This window comes from Saccostrea echinata, unplaced genomic scaffold, assembly GCF_033153115.1.
Source record: "Saccostrea echinata isolate AGI-Se365-2 ecotype Australia unplaced genomic scaffold, CSIRO_AGI_Sech_v1 ptg000034l, whole genome shotgun sequence".
Classification (NCBI taxonomy): Eukaryota; Metazoa; Mollusca; class Bivalvia; order Ostreida; family Ostreidae; genus Saccostrea; species Saccostrea echinata.
Window position 1 is genome coordinate 4300307 of NW_026889783.1, and position 19128 is coordinate 4319434.

Sequence of the window (19128 nt, forward strand, 5' to 3'; positions counted from 1 at the left end):
GAGGTCCATGTTTGCTCTGCTCCAGAATTGTTTAAATTGCCTTTGAGTTTGAATACTTTTTGTTATCTCCATATTTAATTAAAGAAATTCATGACCAAATGTTTTATTGCAAAGGGTTACCGAACAGCTAAATTAATCATCTGAAAACTATATACGTACTTATGCAATATATATTTCTGATCTTGACCTTTGGGTTTTTCAGACCATGAGGAGTTGTGTTGTGAAATTTCTGGCAAAATCTCGGGTCTTTTTAGGGAATCTTCTTCAAGCCATAGCGTCACGGTAGCTCAGTCGGTAGAGCGCTTGCTCCGTGACCGGAAAGTCGTGTGTTCGAATCACGGCCGCGACTGACCCAAGTCGATAAAATAGGAAGCAACTGTTTCTTCGCTAAGTGCTCGGCACTTTGAAGTGAAAGTTGCGGATCCTTCGGATGAGACCTTAAAAGACCGAGGTCCCGTGGCACAATTGGCGTTGACACGATAAAGAACCCTCGCTGCTGATTGGCCTACGTTAAGCCATAAGGAGTTATGATATTAATTTTAATTGAAAAAGCTCGAAGACTTTTAAAAATATTGTGTAGAATGAATGAATTTATGACCTTGACCTTTGACTTTTTGAACTCAAAATCAATCGCGGGGTGTTCTCTAGGCCAAAGATTGTTGTGGTAAAATTTCATTGCAAAAGCTCAAAGCTTTTTTAGAAATCATTTGGAAACGAAAGCGTCACACAAAAACAGAATTTATGAATTTATAACCTTGGCCTTTTAACTTTTGACCTCAAAATCAATAAGGGTATGTTTTAAACCATAGGGTGTTGTAATATAAAATTTCATTGCATTAAAAGCTTAAGGACGTACGCAACGTAGTTTGAACTTTATTGTCGTTTTCCCTGGAGTTGAAGAGCTCTGATACTAAAAAGAACTGTGTACTTCATTTTAATGTCTATATATGTTGTGGCACACTTCTTTTAAAACAAGTTTGGATGAACAAAACATCTAGAATATATGTTTAGTAATTTTTGTATATTTTTCTTTGAATTATACAAGAATTTTTATCAATTGATATCTTTTCAAACCTGGTAATGCATGCTGACTTTTGTCTACGGAATCTGACGGCACTATAATCGTAAATTAAGATATTGATAAATTATCAGTAGATAAGGTACATTGCGTATGTCCTTAAAGGCTTCTTGAGATAAAATATTATACACACCCAGAATACAGCAAGACACACGGACGGACAGACAGACCCAAGTTCATATTCCCAGTAAGGGACAAAAAATGCCACGTCGGCAACGTTTCTACTATATTACTTGTATTTAAAATTGGAAAGTTTAATTATACACTGGGATTTTCCAAGTAGGTATATTTAGAATCTTTGAAGTACACTTCTATAAGTTCTGTGTAGATTGACTTTTCAGATCATAGCACCAAGATGTCGACTGAAATAAAGTGCATTTCTCATGAAGCTTTAGCGGGTCACCTTTGTCTTTACCACAAAGAACCATTGTGTGCAGAGTGCAAGTTTAATGAGCACAAATTCTGTCCAAAGGACTCTATTGGTATAAAAGACAGTATTCCGGAATCAAACACCGAAAGGGGACGCTGTTACGAACAATGTATTGAGAATTACACGAACGTGTTGGAACTTCAACGGGAAAGTTCAGATCATAATGAAAGATTAGCGATACGCCTAAAGGACAGTCTGGACAAACTTTTCAAGGAAATCAAATCGAAAGTAAACAGTGTTCAGGAAGAAACCGAAAATTGCATTGATAATACCAGAACAGAATGTATGAGGAAAAGTTCCGACATAGCGTTAGCATCGAAAGACTTATTGGCAGAGATCGGGAATCTTATCAAAGGTATTTGCGAGAATACACAGGACCTTCCAAGTATTGCCCAACAGGCTGATCAGTACAGGAAGGTTATAGATAACAAAAGAAAGGAATTGGAAGCATGGGACTTTGAATCCAAGTCAACATTGGCACTCGCTCGTTTGCTAGATCCAGAGATTATTTTCCGACAAGCAATTTTGAATTGTCAGTTGATTGATAGCATTTACCCTCCAGTGGCGGATCCTAAACTTCAATTAACCCATAAGGTGGACAGTAAATTGACACAAGATAAAAAATGTCCGTTGATTACTGGATGTATCGTAATTAGGAACGGCATCATTATTTTAGTTGACAACGCAAACTCCTCCGTTAAATTGTTTGCAGGAGACGGCTTATGTAAGAGTAAGATTTTATTTAAAGACAGCTCCCCGTTTGACATCACAGAAAGAGATGAAGGTTTTTGTGTGTCCTTACCGAAATTATGGAAAATTTGCCATGTTTCACTTGCTCCCGACTATGAAATTAAAACCAAGAAGAACATCATAACTACAAAGAATAAGTGTTTTGGCATCGAGTGTGGAGGGCAGAAATTGGTCGTATCTTGCCATTTGTCTGGGTATAAGTTGATTGGGTCTCTCTGTTGGCAGTTTTGCGTGTACAGGAGTGACAACCAGCTTCTCCAAGTTGTTGAAAAGGACATACTCGGCGAACCTATTTACATGATGAAGGGATACTTTGAATACTGTCCATTTCGAGATCAAGTCTTGTTTTTGACAAACGAATGGGAAGCCAAACAGTTCCACCTTACTGGTCCATCAAAACTGGAACATCTTGGACCTCTTGGGTCAAGGAATGGCGAGAAAATAACGGCACTGACGTCAGCCGGAAGTATGATCATCACATGTCATACAAAAACCGAATTGAAAGTAATTTACACGTCTACTCTCCGCCTTCAGAACTACTTGCAATCCGCGACTAGTGACATCGAGTTCAAAGCAGGATATCCAGGTCCAATGTATTGTGACGCCAGGTCTCGGGTTCTTGTCGTTTGTGAGGACACGGGAGTTGTTACCTATGAAGGCAGGAATGTATACATATATAAATTTTAGCAAACCAGTGTCGTCAATTAACCTTACCTGTAAATTCACGCAGGTGAATCTCATTATTGTAACCTTTGTTAAGTTTGAGTGGCATTTTTTTTATTATCGATTTTTTGGTTTACAATGTGCATGTACAGCAGTATTACAGTAACTGAGTATTGTATATTTTCACTTGATATTAAAACACGTTTTCCAATTCCTTTGGTAAAACATGTTTTCCAGTTCCTTTGGTTTTCATTTTATCCTTACAGAGTATTTTACTAGTAGCCTTCATATATGTATATATGTATAGTGAATACTTAAATGGGCAAGTTATAAATTCCCAGACACCAGATGCTTTTTGTGATACTTCCTTTACCAGCGTCTTAACTTTGACAAGAGTAGCAAAAAGTTGCACGCAATCAGTTTCATGCCCTTTCGAGCTTCTCTTCATAATTTCATGGAATATGGAGATAACGAACAGTATTAAGATCAAAAGTTCATTGAAACAATACAAATAGGGAGCAGAGAAAACACGGTTGTAACATTATTACAGTGTATGTACATTATAGCTAAATATAGTACCCATTTATTATGTACAGCTTTTGGCTGTCGTATTCGGAATGGAACGATTCAACCAATACACATACGATACGGCCGCAAGGTACTTGTGGAAAGCGACCACAAACCCCTTGAAATTATTCACAAGATACCTCTTGCTTCGGCTCTAAAGCGTCTACAACACATGTTCTCACGACTCCAGAAATATGACATTGCGATCACATACAAGTCTGGCAAAGAAATGGATGTGGCAGACGCACTGTCCAGAGCCCATCACAAGAGACAGACTACAGAACTCTGCACAGAGGAATTATTCAAAGTATTTGAAGATATCAACATGGTGGAATACTTACCTATTTCACAAGCAAGGATGTTGAAGATACAGCAGACCAGTGACAAAGCACACGACTTGCTTAAGCAGACTATTCTAGAAGGATGGCGAAAGAACAAGGAAAGTGCACCAGCTGAAGTGCACCCATACTTTCATGTGCGAGACGAACTATCCGTCCAAGATGGTATTGTGTATTGCGTCATACCAAAAGCATTACGTGCAGAAGTTATGGGAAAGCTTCACCAGTCACATATTGGAGCAGAAGGATGCCTTCGTAGAGAGCTATGGAGTGTGTATACTGGCCGTCCATGAACTCTGAGATCAAAGATCTTGTCTCAAAGTGTGAAACTTACAGAACTTATGAACCATCACAGCAAAAAGAAACTCTCATCTCGCACGAGATTCCAAACCGCGATTGGTCTGTCGTAGGAGTAGACTTCTTCCAATCACCAGTAAGTGATGACCAATATCTCGTCACAGTAGATTACTACAGCAATTTCTTCGAAATTGTCAGACTGGAGTCCACCACCTCAGCTACCGTGATCAGCAAATTAAAACAGCATTTTGCTAGTCACGGAACTCCTGACAAAGTTATCAGTGATAATGGACCCTAATTTTTCTTCCAGCAGTTTGAAAAACTTCAAAGTCAAATGGGAATTCGACCATAAAACATCTAGTCCGGCATACCCAAAGTCGAATGGAAAAGCGGAAAATGCCATAAAATCCACAAAGCAGCTTATGAGAAAAGCAAAGCACAGTGGACAAGACGCATGGCTTGCGGTGCTTGACTTCAGATATACACCGACACAAGGAATCGGAGAAAGTCCAAGCCAGCGACTAATGAACCGCAGAACAAAACATTGATACCACAGAAAGAAAGATTGCTATCACCATGTGGTAAAAAAAAAGATAACATCAAGAAAATGAGGAAGGAAAAGGACAGATAAGCTCGCTATTACAACCGTACAGCAAAAGAGCTGCGAGATTTACAACCAGGTGACACAGTGTGCGTGAAGCCGTCACAACTGAGAGAAAAGGATTGGAAGAAAGGAACAATCATTGGCAAAAAGGGTAAAGATCGTACAACGTACAAACACAAGACGGTATTTATAGGAGAAACCGCTCTCACCTTAAGAAACCAAATGACTTTTCTGTTTTTCCTGACTACCCAACTCCAAATGAACAGTCAGTCGATAATTCCAGACAGACTGCTCTGTGTGGGAACCGCCCTAGACCAATTTCTGAGACCGCTGAAAGCAATCGAACTCTACCTGACAAACCGATAGTCGTTCTGAGCCGAGAGGTTCCACTGAAGCTCGAGGAACCTCGAACCACTCGTTCCGGACGCATTGTTAAGCCGCCACAGTATCTAAAGAACTATGTGCAGGCTGTGTATTATGTGTAATGAACTGTTTCAGTATTATTTTCATAGACTAGTCAGTTTATAATATTGTTGTTACTGAAATTGCATGATCTTGTAATCTCATTCTTGTTTAGTGCTTAGGTCCATAAAAGGATTTTTGTTTCTTTAAAAAAAGGGAGATGTAACATTATTACAGTGTATGTACATTATAGCTAAATATAGTACCCATTTATTATGTACATCAGTGGCCTCAGTAAAATAGAGTCTGATTTTGTACAGCACCTAAGCGACATAGATTACACGTTTCCCACCATTTGTAAACCATGACATGCCATGCTGTCTTGAATAAACACTCCAATCTCCTTATGAAGACTTACTATGATATTGATACAACAGTCCTCTGAAAACATTAGAGGTGGGATTAGGTGCCATGGATGAGTAAGCATCTGCTGTCAACCGGTCATACCAGCCTTGTGCTCCTTGACATGATCGGGCACGAAAAAAAAATCGGTAGACAATTCATTGTGTAAATAATTGACTAACAAGTAGTATGAAAAACGTCAGGATTCGACTTAATGATAGATAGATTTTGCGGACAAGGTCTTTGTTTCGACCATAAAACTTGCAAAATGATGACTGTTCATAAACGAGTCTGTTCAAATCCCTGTTTCATCAACTTTTTTGTCGATAGCTTATCTCATAAGAAATTGTCCTTACGTAGAGCATACTTTTGCGTAAAACAATTGGGAGAAGTAAATCCTACATGTAGGTGATAAGGGTATATATATATATATTGCTACGTAAGTGAGGGACTTTGACAATAAAAAGTGTTGAAGTTATCATTATTGTCTTTGAATTTTGTTGTTAGAATATCATTAGTGTCTTTTTCTATTTAAATATCCAAATACAGTGTATGAAACAAATATGGAACTCTGTGGTATCTTTTATTTCAAGTTCACTGTTTTATCGAGTCGACATATGAATGGAAGTAACTATTGTTAATTGACAATATACGATATATCTAAATGCCGAATTGAAAGCCACAGCAAGTGTTTTCTTGTCTAATGTATAGGATTTTGAATAAATTCTGCTTCATATTAATAAAAAAATAGGTCTGCTAAAAACGGGGCACAATTGGTACCCATGTGCATTCCCGACAGACCAGATCTCGAAAAACTACATAGATATTGTCAATCAGAAACTCAAGCATTCTTTTAATATCAACCTCAGAATACTTTTACCTCAGAATGCGTTTTAATAAAATAATTTTGCAGATGACTAATGACAAAGTTATTAAGTAAATAAGTTTATGAGTTCCATTTTTATTGACAAAGGAGCTGTCTATGACGTCAAAAAGTCTGAACTTTAATTTATCGAGGGGAATGGTGATATAAAGTGTTGAAAAGTCGTACATTTTTATGTTACTGATTTTGGTAAAGTTTTGTGCTTTGAGTTTTCTAAAAGTTCTTTGGATTTGTAGCTCACCTTAGCCAAAGGCTAAAGGGGATTTGAACTGGGGAATTGAAGGGCCACTCCTGCTCCCTTGGGGAGATAATTAAAGAAATAGTATTGAATTGTTCAAGAATTGTTCAAATCATGATCTCTGGGAGGAGGGCGGAGACACAATTAGGGATCAAAGTTTAGCAGAGCAATAGATAGGGAAAAAATTTGAAAAATTCTTCTTATCAAGGTTAGCAAAGGCTTTTTATTCATATAAATACGGAAGCATCCTCAGATATAATTTAAGCATAAATTTAGATTTGTTCAAATCATGGCCCTTTGGGATATGGTGTGGCTACAATTGGGGATCAAAGTTTTACATAGGGATATATGGGAAAAAAATTCTTCTTAAGAACAGCAAAGTCATGATTAGTCATATCATTATGAAAACATCCTCAGCTAGTGTAGAGCCAGATTTATTCAAATCATGACCCAGGGGATTGGGTGTGGCCACAATAGGGGATTAAATTTTTACATAGAAATATATAGGAAAACATCTTTAAAATTGAGATATCTTCTTCTCAAGGATAGCAAAGTCTTGTGTAGTCATATTGAATTGGAAGCATCCCCAGGTATTGTTGATTTATATTTGTTCAAATCATGACTCCTCGGGGGTAGGGTGGGGCCACCAGGGGGGATCAAAGATCTTGAGAACAGCAAAGTCATGATTAGTCATTATAATTATAAGTATGGAAGTATCCTCAGGTGGTATAGATTCAGGTTTGTGTAAATCCTGACCCCCTGAGGTTGGTTGGGGCCACAACAGAGGATCTAAGTTATAAAAAAAAATATAAGGGGTATATCAGTAAAAATTTTCTTCTCAAGAACAACCTCCGTGATCGAAAGGTCGTGATTTCGAATCACGGACGCGACTGACCTAAATCGATAAAAATAGGAATCATCTGTTCCTTCGCCAAGCGCTCGGCGCTTTGAAATGAAAGTTGCGGCTCCTTCGCATGAGACCTTAAAAACCGAGATCCCTTGTCACGGTAGGCGTTTGTACGATAAGGAACGAACCTTCACTGCTCAATGGCCCTGAGTGCCGAGTAAAGGTCTAAATTTGAAGCCCTTCACTGGTATATGGCGACGTCTCTGTATGAGTGAAAAATTCTCGAACAAGACGTAAAACAACATACAATCAATCAATCTCAAGAACATCAAAGCCAGTCATATTTATTCAGACGCATTCTCAGGTAGAGTAGTTTTAGATGTGTTCCAATCATGTCCTTGGAGGTAGGACAAGGTATCAATAGAAGACCAAATGCCGGAACCACATTTGAATACTGAACTGATTTCTGCTTTTTCTTAGCCAAAGTACTCAGGTGAGCCATGTGGCCCATGGGCCTCTTGTTTTAAATATCCACATCTGATATACACCACTTGTTGAATATATTGTTCTACCATATTCCCGAAGTTTCTCCATTAAGCTGTTAATATGTAAGTGAAGAGTAAAGAAAGTGGCTTGAGTCGCCTGCATGGCGCAGTGGTTAGAACGTTTGCTCTAGGGTCGCGGAGTAAGGAGTTGATTCCTACGTCGCGGGTTCAAATCCCACTGTGGGACATGGAGGCCGGTCCTTTGGATGAGACCGTATAAACCGAGGTCCCGGGTCGCAGTAGGTGCTGGCACGAAAAAGATCCCTCACTACTAAATGGCCCTGAGTATAGGTCAAAATTTGCAGCTCTCCACCGGCAAGTAATGACGTCTCCATATGAGTGAAAAATTCTCGATAGGAAAGTTAACAACAAACAAACAAAAGAAGAAAGAGGCTTGATAACATTTACTGCAACCTGCTATGTATCTTCTTTCCAAAAATATATTTAATATAATGAGCCTTACAAACAAAGAAAATGTTGTTACCTACTTTGTCAACTGGGACCAGTACTTATTGGTCGTGTAATCTATTTCTTTTTTTAAATTCTGAATTATAGAAGGATAGATGGTGTCCATATTGCCCCTCAATCGCTTAATGCGAGATTTCAACATTCATCTGATACTTTTAATCCATTTTGACAGTGTCAAGGTCTTCATTTTCATGTTTGGCACATTGCCTGCCGTAATCTTTGACAGAGTTCATAATATTTATAAAATTATGACGCAAGTTGAAAGATCGGGGATCCATAAATTGTGGCCCATTTAAAATAAATGATTTAAGGTCCTCATTACTAACTATGTCTACGTCACTAGTGATGACATGTCCAGCAAGACAAAATGAAATAATTATAAAAAAAAAAATTATTGGGTCATGTCTTCATTTTCTTCACCAAACAGACAGACTTTAAGCATGATAAAAAAAACCCAGACGGTTCTCTGCCAATCTGGGCCCTTAATTCAAGGAACTGGTACTAGGATGGGCTGATTAAGTTGATCATTGGTCGACAGGAAGCTTACTCCTATATGGCACCCGATCACGCCTCTTTTGTTCCTAGAGTCCGTGTTTGCTTTGCACACAATTTGTGTTGTGTCAATGGACTTTTGAGCTTGATTGCTGATTGTTACCTTTATTTACAAATCAACAATTCTAACTCGCAAATCTTTTTTCAATAGCTTCTGTCATTGTAAAATCCATAACCCATTGTTCAGGCCGCAATGCTGTGCTAAATTAGTCAAAGATCCATTACATTTTTCAAAAATATTTTTTTCTTGCTGGCAGACTGGTTTGAAATTAACATGATTGCACTATAATTAACCAAATGGATCCAGTTTTTACACCCCATGGAAGCACTAAGCTAACCAACTATTATTCGCGACATCGTTTATTCGCGTTTCGTAAGTTTGAAATCAATCCGCAATGATTAATTTTTGCGACTGAGAAGACGTTCTACACAAAACCAAAATAGAAAGTAATAATTCGCGGCGAGAATTATTCGCGAATAAAAAGAGATCGCGTAACTCGCGGATATTTCTCGCACGCGAATAATAGTTGGTTTACATTATTAAACTTATGTTACGCCCTTGAAAATCTTCTTTACTCATTGACATTTAGCAGCCAATTTTAAAAGTAAATTACTTCTTTGAAAACATTTTTCATAACTCAAAGAAATGTAGCAGACAAATTGTTGGAATGAGAAGATAAATATAAAATCCTCTTTCAAAATTATAAAGTTATGTCCCTTGTGACCAGAAATCAGATCTCAGAGTAGGGATAAGTTATATTAGTATTTATTATACAGCAATTCCATCTTCTTCACTCCTGAACTTCATGGACAATTTTCAGAATATGATAATGACAACAGTTTTCACCATACTGTAAACAGAAACTGGGAAAACGAGGCATAGAAAATGGTTCAAATGTATTTAAAATCGAATTAAATTTGTGAACTATGTAGTACTTATAGAATAGTTATTATTAATTTCGAAGATATGGCATTATTACAAACTTGTGAAAATCAAAAATTTCTTAAATTATCAGTTTTAGCTCACTTGAGCTAAAAGCTCAAGTGAGCTTCTCTGATCACCCGGTGTCCAGTGTCCGTCCTTCTGTCTGGTTGTCCGTTCCTGTTAACTTCTCACATTTTCGACTTCTTTTCAAGAACCACTCAGCCAAATTTAACCAAAATTGTCACAAAGTATCTTTTGGTAAAGGGGATTCTAAGCTGTTAAAAAAGGCCAAGTCTTCTTCCAAAAAGAGATGATCAAGAAAAGGCAAATATAGTGTGGGGTCATTAAAAAATCTTCTCAAGAACTAAAATAAAATGCGGTTTAAATGTGGATTTCGACTCAATAAATAAACAATTCTGAGTATCTTTCTTGAATTTCTTGTTTTATTACAGGTATTATTCTTTTATTTCATTTTTTTAAAGTACAAAGGCATATAAACCTTATTTGTCATATGACCCTTGATAAACTTGACTTCCAAAATGTCACGGGAAAGAAAATGAACTTAGTGTAATAAAAAGTATAGTGAGTCCATACGACATGTTTTTTGCCCAAAAATTTCTATTATTTTAAGATTCTTAGTATACTTACAAAGAAGATCTGGTGCAGACCAACTCATATGAAAAAAAAATGTGTTACAGAATGAAGAGATGGTCTTTTACCTTGAATGTGCACATATGCTATTTCAAAAACGAATAATTCAGTAAGTACACGAGATTTAAACGAAAAAGATTGAATTGATCACTTTCGTATTTATCGAACCATTTGCATTTTTTTCCGGCTTACTAGTACTCGCTAATATTCTATAGCTTTGTCAAATAAAATACTTTTGCAGTCCTTATTATTTATGAGGAAAAAAAATAACTTAGAAAATAAAATGGACTTAAAAACAAATAACTGTAATCGCAACTTGTCATCATAAAGACAAAAAGTTTAAGAAATGATGCTTAAGAATGTTTAATTGAAATTAAATAAATATTTTAAAAACTTATGTTTATATTGTTTGCATCTATTCAATTTACAAGAAAATAAACATAAATATCCGTGTTATTTGATGGCAAATGACCCGGAAATGCACGGACTGAAATAGACATCAAAAGAAAGTAATTTGTTTCAGGGATGATATTTCGATCTTTAACATTGATCTCAGAACGTCCTGATGTTTATTTTATCGACAGGGTTATAAACAACATAAATTGTTAACATATTATGTAATGTCACCTCTGTCATATCGTTAATTTCAGTCCATGTTCTCCTCCCCAGAAAAAAGCGCCGAATTTAAGGAAACTGGAGAAGGAGGCATATAAATAGCGTACAGGTCCCCTCAGTTGATACATCGCCCACAGAAACAGGACAGGTAGCCATACGTATCGAAATTTTTTTCCATTCAGTGTTCATTCAATATTTCTTTTCTTTTTTTTAATGGGATCAACTCAAATTACCATTTGAAAATTTCAATTCCTCTCTTTTACTAATTAATATACTTTATAACTTCAATTCGGGATGTTATTTCGTGATTATTTTTTAAAGGATGATGTTGAAGTTTACAGTCCTTCTAGCTTTAGCTGTGTATGCACAAGCCTCGGGTAAGTATACTAATATAAGTTTGTGAATACTATATCTTTTCTAGGTAACTCCGCATCAGCCATGGCCCTCTTCATCTGTTTTGGCTGAATACTAATATTTAATTATTGTTTCAATTCATTTACAGTTAAGGGAGGTCATGGTGCTGGCGGCTTTGGAGGAGGAGGATTTGGTGGTTTGGGTGGAGGCGCCTTAAGTGGGGGTCTCGGTGGTTTGGGTGGAGGTGCCTTAACTGGAGGACTCGGTGGTTTGGGTGGAGCCGGAGGAATAAGCTCTAGCGGATTCAGTTCTGGTAGCTTTGTAAGTGGGGGACTAGGAAGCGGATTGGGAGCAGGATTAGGACTAGGCGGTATTGGAGGAGGATTAGGAGGTTACGGAGGAGGACTAGGAGGTTACGGAGGAGGACTAGGAGGAGGTTTTGGAGGACTAGGAGGAGGTTTTGGAGGACTAGGAGGAGGATTAGGAGGTTACTACCCAGGCGGAGGATATTATTTCTACTATTATATTGAATACATCATCTACTTGTTAAGAATTTTGGGATCAAGTTTCCCATATGGGGGTTATGGCGGTGGCTTAGGCGGGATTGGAGGTGGTCTAGGCGGAATTAGCGGTGGTTTAGGCGGAATCAGCGGTGGTCTAGGCGGAATCGGTGGTGGTTTAAGCGGAATAGGCGGTGGTCTAGGCGGAATCGGTGGTGGCTTAGGCGGATATGGCCTGGGCGGTCTTGGTGGTATTGGAGGCGGTCTTGACGGTATCAGTGGCGGCCTTGGTGGTATCAGTGGTGGTATTGGTGGCATCAGTGGCGGCCTTGGTGGTATTGGTGGCGGTCTTGGAGGTATTGGAGGTGGATTAGGAGGTAGGTTTGGACGTTCATGTAATTTCCTTTTATATTTGTTTTTTTTTAAATTATGTATATGTTTTATGTATTGTGTTCTCACACGTATTTTATCACACCCGAAGTTTGAAAGTTACGTAGAAATTATCTTTAATAATTCTGTCTTCCTCTTCATTTTTCTATTTCTCTTCAATCCAATAATTTTTTACCAAAATTACCACATATCATCCACTGATAATTGAAAGGGACTGTATTATAATGTATTGAAGTAAAAGGTTCACATAAGATATTCCTCCAAATAAATTACGAAAAAGAAGCGAGAAAACGTCGGTAAAAATGTCTTCATATAATGTAAATTCAAAAAATAGGACCTTCACATGGATTCACTGGTATAGAAAATCTTATCCTTGAAAACATCAGGACTATAACTTGTTAATCTAATGCGCAAGCAACACCTCATGAACGTAGATTTAATTTAAAACAAAATATTTCCAAAGAGAAAAGGGGGAGTAAGATAACCTTTAAAAAGCAAGGATAAAATCTTGAAATAAATATGAATGCTTCAATACTGATCCTTATAGTTTGTTGACAAAATGCGGTCCCTAATCCTAAGGAAGACCAGTTAACTTTTAATTTATATTTAGATACATAGAAAAATTTAGAAGTCTCCTTATTAATAAAGCTCGATCAAACCAGTATAAGACACAGGTAAGGGTCCAACGTATAATGGAAATAGACTTTTGATGCTGTTATTAGAAAAACAAGGCCAATTATTTTCCGTCCAATTAATATTGGATATTTGCAAGGTACGGTGATATGAACTTGGATGAAGACAGCAAATTGCTAGATTATTAAAGTATGGGAACTTTGTTGTGCAAAATTAAGTAACATCTTATATCGGATAAACATTTTATTTCAATTATGTTTATTCCATTGTGAATTGTAATATTATGCAAGAAAAAATCAATTCATTATTAACATCCTCTATCATTACATTAAAAATTATGTAAACATTTCTCAAAAACACATTGAAGGTTGAAATTCATAATTTGACTTTGGTGAAAGCATTATTTTCTTAATTTACTGAAAGATTTAGCATTTTATTTTTTCAGGAAAGAAGTATTATTAGGCAGGAAAATGTTTACCGACGCCCGATAACGACGCCCATCATCGAATCATCGTAGACTGGTGTATGTGTATATAGAAATAAATTCTCTGCAAGCTCTGGAGGTGTTATGTATCTATAGACGATAAAAAAGTATTGATTAGGGAGTTGATATACTGGAGAGCACATGAAACTTTAGACCTATATTGAATTGAATATTAAATAAAAACTTCAAGCATATGGGACAGTAAATTGTCACCTAAGCCATAGCAGAAAAGTAAAAAAAAATCTTCTTCAGAAACATTTGATAAAATATGATTTGTCAGGTAATGAGACAAATTTTGTATAAGAAGTGTTTTCTCTCATATATTGCTGTAATGTTCCTTAATCACTGTAAAAAGACTGCGAGGTTGAATTTTCTTCAAGGAGATAAATACCGAAAGAGCTGCACTGGGTCCATGGACGGAAAGTCACTCTAAAAAGGAAATACTAGTAATAATAGGTAGGTAAAACTAAGAGTAATTAATTTTGTAATGAACTTGATGTATTTTTTTCATTTCAAACAAAACTTACAAAAGTTAAAATACAGTGGCGCCTCGTTTATCCGGACGTCTCTGTCCCCAACGAAATCGTCCGGATAAATGAATCGTCCGGATAATTGAATCACATCTCAAAAAAACACTCTTTAAGCATGTATATATGCACATTCCTGTATAAAATGTGACAGCAAAGAAAAAAAAACTTTTAAATTATATTTTGGTTTATTGTTTTAAAAGCAGTAATTGATTAAAGAAAAAATATATTAAAATGTAATTTCCACAATAAAAAAATGGATGGGCAATTTTATGCTGAGACCTCCTTTTTTTAATTCGCCTTCTCTTTGGCATGTGATTTCATGGGTTGAACAAATTTTGATCTACTGTTGTTTTATTTCGCCATATTTTATATTTATTGAAGCTCATATGATATGACAGAACTGTTCAGCATCATCATTGAAAATATTCAAATATAAACTAACGCCATATATTCCCCGTATATTCATTACACAGGGTTACTATAAAATAACTGAACACTGCAAGCTAACTCAAACAAAGTATTAAAAACATTCGTAAACACAAGCCATCTTTCTGATTATCAATATTATTTTTTCTAGAGAAGCTAAGTTTGACTTCCCATCATTAAAAATACCTTGAAAAACGTAATCAACATCTGTACCTAACGTAAGTTTTATATATCTTTTCTAAAGTAATGGACGTTTGTAAATGGTACTACATTAAATAGAGATATTTCTTCAATTATGTACCTTTGTAAAATGTCTTGTGGGAAAAAAGCGTTTCAAATACATTAACGTTTTTAGAAATAGATTCGTATTTTAAACTAACGCAATCAACATGATAAAGAGCATTACGAAATCGCTCGTTATTTATTGTTCATTTTATTTACAACTCTCCAAAATTCTCATGAATTTACCGATGTACATACGGTTAGCAATATGATTTTGAACAGATTATTATTTAATTAATGCACAGTATAAGCTAAATTCTTTGCTTCATACTAAAGATAAACGTGTGATTGAATTGGGGTAAACACACGCTAATTATAGACGCTATTGTTTGTAGGTCACAGGTAACCGCCTTCAAACTGACTGCATGACCAATGTTTTTACAACAATTAACACGAATGCAAGATAAGTGTGAAAAAGTCGATTTTTGAAAAATTACCGTCCGGATAAATGAGTCATTTTACAATGAAATATTACGTTTTGTAGTAGAAATTGACCGTCCGGATACGGAACGCGAATTTCCGGATTAATGAGACAAAATAACGTGGAAAAAATCGGTTCCCAAAAAATATCGTCCGGATGGTGAAGCGTCCGGATAAATGGCGTCCGGATAAACGCGGCGCCACTGTAATTAAATAGTATTTCCAGACATTAATCAAGCAAAAACTAATGATTTTCAAAGTTTTTAGGCACAAAAATTCAATGTTATTGATTTTAAAAACGATTCCACGTTTCATGTTTGACGTTAAAAATAAAGGAAGCATTCCTCCTCACAAACCCTTCAATAATCTAAGGTATAGGTATTAGCTTTACATGGGCAGTCAAATTAACCATATCTAACTGACCTTGTAAACCCTGATTTTATTTTCTAAAATTTGATAAATAATCATAAATAAACTCAATATGAGAGTGAACTTTTTTTTTTCTCTATCAGTAATGATTTTACTTGTCGAAATAATTTTTTTGATAAATCAAAAGTAACTTTGACAAGCAATGACATTTGCAGTCTTTAAATAGAAATTGTCTCTCTAATGGTGCATAGACACACTCAAGAACTTTCTGAATAAAACAATGTGAAATTATTCCTATCATTTTATATATATATACATATATATATATATATATATATATATATATATATATATATATATATATATATATATATATATATATATATATATATAAAGCACTAAAAACCAACAACACTGTATATCCTAAGTGTCGGATCTACTAAGTAGATACAAGGTCACGGATGGAAATTTATATAAAGCACTAAAAATGACCAACGACACGAACAATAATAATTATGTAAATCGCACTTCACCAGAGTACACCCGATAGACAGGACGCAATTCATAGCGCTCCGGATTTCTTTGTTCACAACTGTTTATAAACTTCAAATTAAAACTGTAAATATTTAGTGTTTGGTAGTTTAGTAGTAGTGCTTGTTGTTTTTGTTTCACTATTTCCTTTGTTTTTATGACTTCTTAATTTTTTTCTTTGTCCTGAGGAAGGGGCAGGTCGTCCCGAAAATTTGACAATTATTATTGTTCGTGTCGTTGGTCATTTTTAGTGCTTTATATATATATAGATATAGATATATATATATATATATATATATATATATATATATAAAGTCCATATATCTGTCGAAAGGGCTACATTTATTATATTATTTTGTTACAGCGATTAACATAGCTAAATTTGAAAATTATAGGAACAAACTACTAGTTTTCTCTCTCTTCTTTTTTTAACACATAGATACTAGAGATCAAAATAAATTAAGATGTTTAATCAAATGGTGTTTCCTTTAAACTTATATAGAGTAATTTAGGAAATTTACTTATTTAAAAGGCTGAACTTGTTTTATTATATTTTGTATCGATTTATGACAAACATGTTTAGTGTGTTTTAAACATTTTTTTACATATGCTTCCAGAAAGCGTACGTTGCTGTTCATGTTAATATGTACATCTGAGTTACGATTTGTATTGACATCACATGTGTAATGGGAGAGTTTGTCATTGTTAACAAATCTTTCTCTATTTTTTTTTCTTTCATGTTTCAATTTTATCAATTATGGAAACTGGTGTCTAGAAAAATACATATTATTAAATATAACTTTTCCTATATTTTGAACATCTGCATCCCGAATACATGTGTACTTTATTGTATATATGTTAATATGTATACATTTGAGTTACGATTCGTATTGAAATCGTGTTTGTAATGGGGTCGTTAGCCATTGTTACAAAGAGTGATTCAAATTACAGATTTTATTTTAAACTTTTATCACTCGTTATAACAATGTTTCCAGCTCTAGCCACGTGAAGGCCTCCCCAAAGTAGAGCCATTTGCACCCCCCTTCTTTATTAGGTATACTGTATCAATAAATTAGTCAAGTCAACTTATTTACAGAGTCACTGCCACATATGTCCCATGTAAGGCTGTCCTATTGTGTTTGGGAACCATTCCCTGACCTGCTGAATGACACAGTTTGGCATAATGTCTCTTTTGGGTCCAACAGACTGCCACACGAATCTCCTTCGCTGCATGTCAAGTTGAATGGCTCGCGCTTTTCGTTCTACATATCGACTGTCCTGCCACACTCCACGATGACACAACATTGTCCAAAACTTCTTATAAAGTTGTTTTCGGGAATGACTGTTTCTCCGGGATGGTAAACGAGGACTCTCTGGCCATCACAATTGCCGATGATTTTCATGTACGACGCAAGGTCGACAGAGGCAATCCGGACATTCTTCAAATCCAGGCACAGGCTGAATAAGGGGCTCGGATTCGGTCTGACCTGTTACAGGAACTTCTTCTTCCCTCTCAGGGCCCCAGTCCCAGTCATTGAAGGAGAAAAGGGCTCGAATAGCCGCTAGTTTTTCTTCGGAAAGCTCTAGAGTTATCTTGGACGTCATACCCGGTATTTCTTATAAGTACAAAACAGCAGTGACGAAAAAAAAAACCCACGTGAAGTCCAGGTTTAATTATCTACTCTCAATTATTTTTTTTTAAATAATTATCACTCAGTATAACAGCGATTGGATTTTTTTACCAGTGTGTGTACAAAGCGACTATTAACGCGGTACATGAAAGGGTTTGACGCGTGACCAGGTAAATTGTTTTCAAAACATACAAACTCAGATTATCAGGTAGCACAGGTAGCTGGCCCGTCAATCAAATCAGTAGCTATTGTTTTTTTTATGATTGATAGGCGGTATATTATTGATCTTGAACTAGGTAGATTTTGGGGGCGTTAACATAAAATTGGGTGTTTAAGTTCATTTTTTTTCCTTGAATTTGAATGTTGAACTACTTGACCTTTTGCTGTATCACTTTGTTCTACACGCGCGTCTCTAGTTCAGAAAGGGCTGTCAAAACCATCAAAACTTTAACAGCGCTCGCTTTTCTAAAGCTTAGGAATGGCAAGAATTTTGCAACTGTTGTTTAATAGACAAATCAATGTCATGTAAAGTTTTAAGTGCAATTTGCAGTTTTCTTGAATGAAAAGAAATTTCCCACCTAAATTATACTCTTCATAAGCACGCTGTTTTAAGTAGTTTTGATTGTATTCGTTGATATTTTATTTAATTTCCTCGTGTACAAAGTTTGTCATAATAATTCTATAAGAAGTTATATACATGATGTTATTATCTAAATCAATATTCTCACGATATATCTGTTCTCTTCCTATTCCTTTTTTTTTACAAGGTGACTTTTGGAACATAAGTGAATAAGTCAGAAAAGGTGGATAAAAAAGACAAGAAATAAATAATATTCAATCATTATTAAGTTCTCATTCATTTATCAGCTACTTCAGTACAAACCTACAAACATCTTAAATATTGGAAATATTCGTGTTTGCACCAACTAAAGTATGCAGAATTTATCCTGTACTTTTAACACATTTTTTTTCATATGAAAAGGTCCTCGCTCCTTTTTATAAAATAGTTTTCAATAATGTCAGACGACACGTTCAATAATGCACCCCCAAACAAAAATTGACATTAGAGTATTGCTATTTTAACAAGTTTACTCACAAAAATTAAGGTACCTTACCAGAAAGTACGAGATTCCAGAGGATGGCGATTTTTATATCATCCTTTTAAAAATTACATGAATTGCCAAATCATAATTTTTGACGTAATTCTTTCCACAGACATCATAAAACAATTTAATCAAGAGATGCTGATAATTATTGATATATTTTTTTTTTATTTATTATGAAGAGATAAAAGACAGCTATTTGAAGAACGTATTACCTCAC

At 35.6% G+C, this 19128-nt stretch overlaps 1 protein-coding gene across 1 annotated transcript; it reads left to right on the forward strand.

Moving 5' to 3' along the window:
- The first annotated feature begins 11042 nt into the window (after nucleotides 1–11042).
- On the forward strand, nucleotides 11043–13690 carry LOC133199597 (acanthoscurrin-1-like). Its single transcript, XM_061335434.1, has 5 exons — nucleotides 11043–11403; nucleotides 11577–11632; nucleotides 11758–12045; nucleotides 12076–12486; nucleotides 13578–13690. The coding sequence occupies exons 2-5, from the start codon at nucleotides 11578–11580 to the stop codon at nucleotides 13592–13594; spliced, it is 771 nt and encodes a 256-aa protein (XP_061191418.1). The 5' UTR covers nucleotides 11043–11403; nucleotide 11577; the 3' UTR covers nucleotides 13595–13690.
- Nucleotides 13691–19128: the final 5438 nt, after the last annotated feature.

Bases quoted from the DNA above. Each gene is read 5' to 3' on its own strand.
- LOC133199597 (XM_061335434.1), top strand. From the start codon at position 11,578: ATGATGTTGAAGTTTACAGTCCTTCTAGCTTTAGCTGTGTATGCACAA. The intron at 11,633-11,757 runs GTAAGTATACTA...ATTCATTTACAG, and splicing joins TGTGTATGCACAAGCCTCGG to TTAAGGGAGGTCATGGTGCT. The intron at 12,046-12,075 runs GTTTTGGAGGAC...GAGGTTTTGGAG, and splicing joins CGGAGGAGGACTAGGAGGAG to GACTAGGAGGAGGATTAGGA.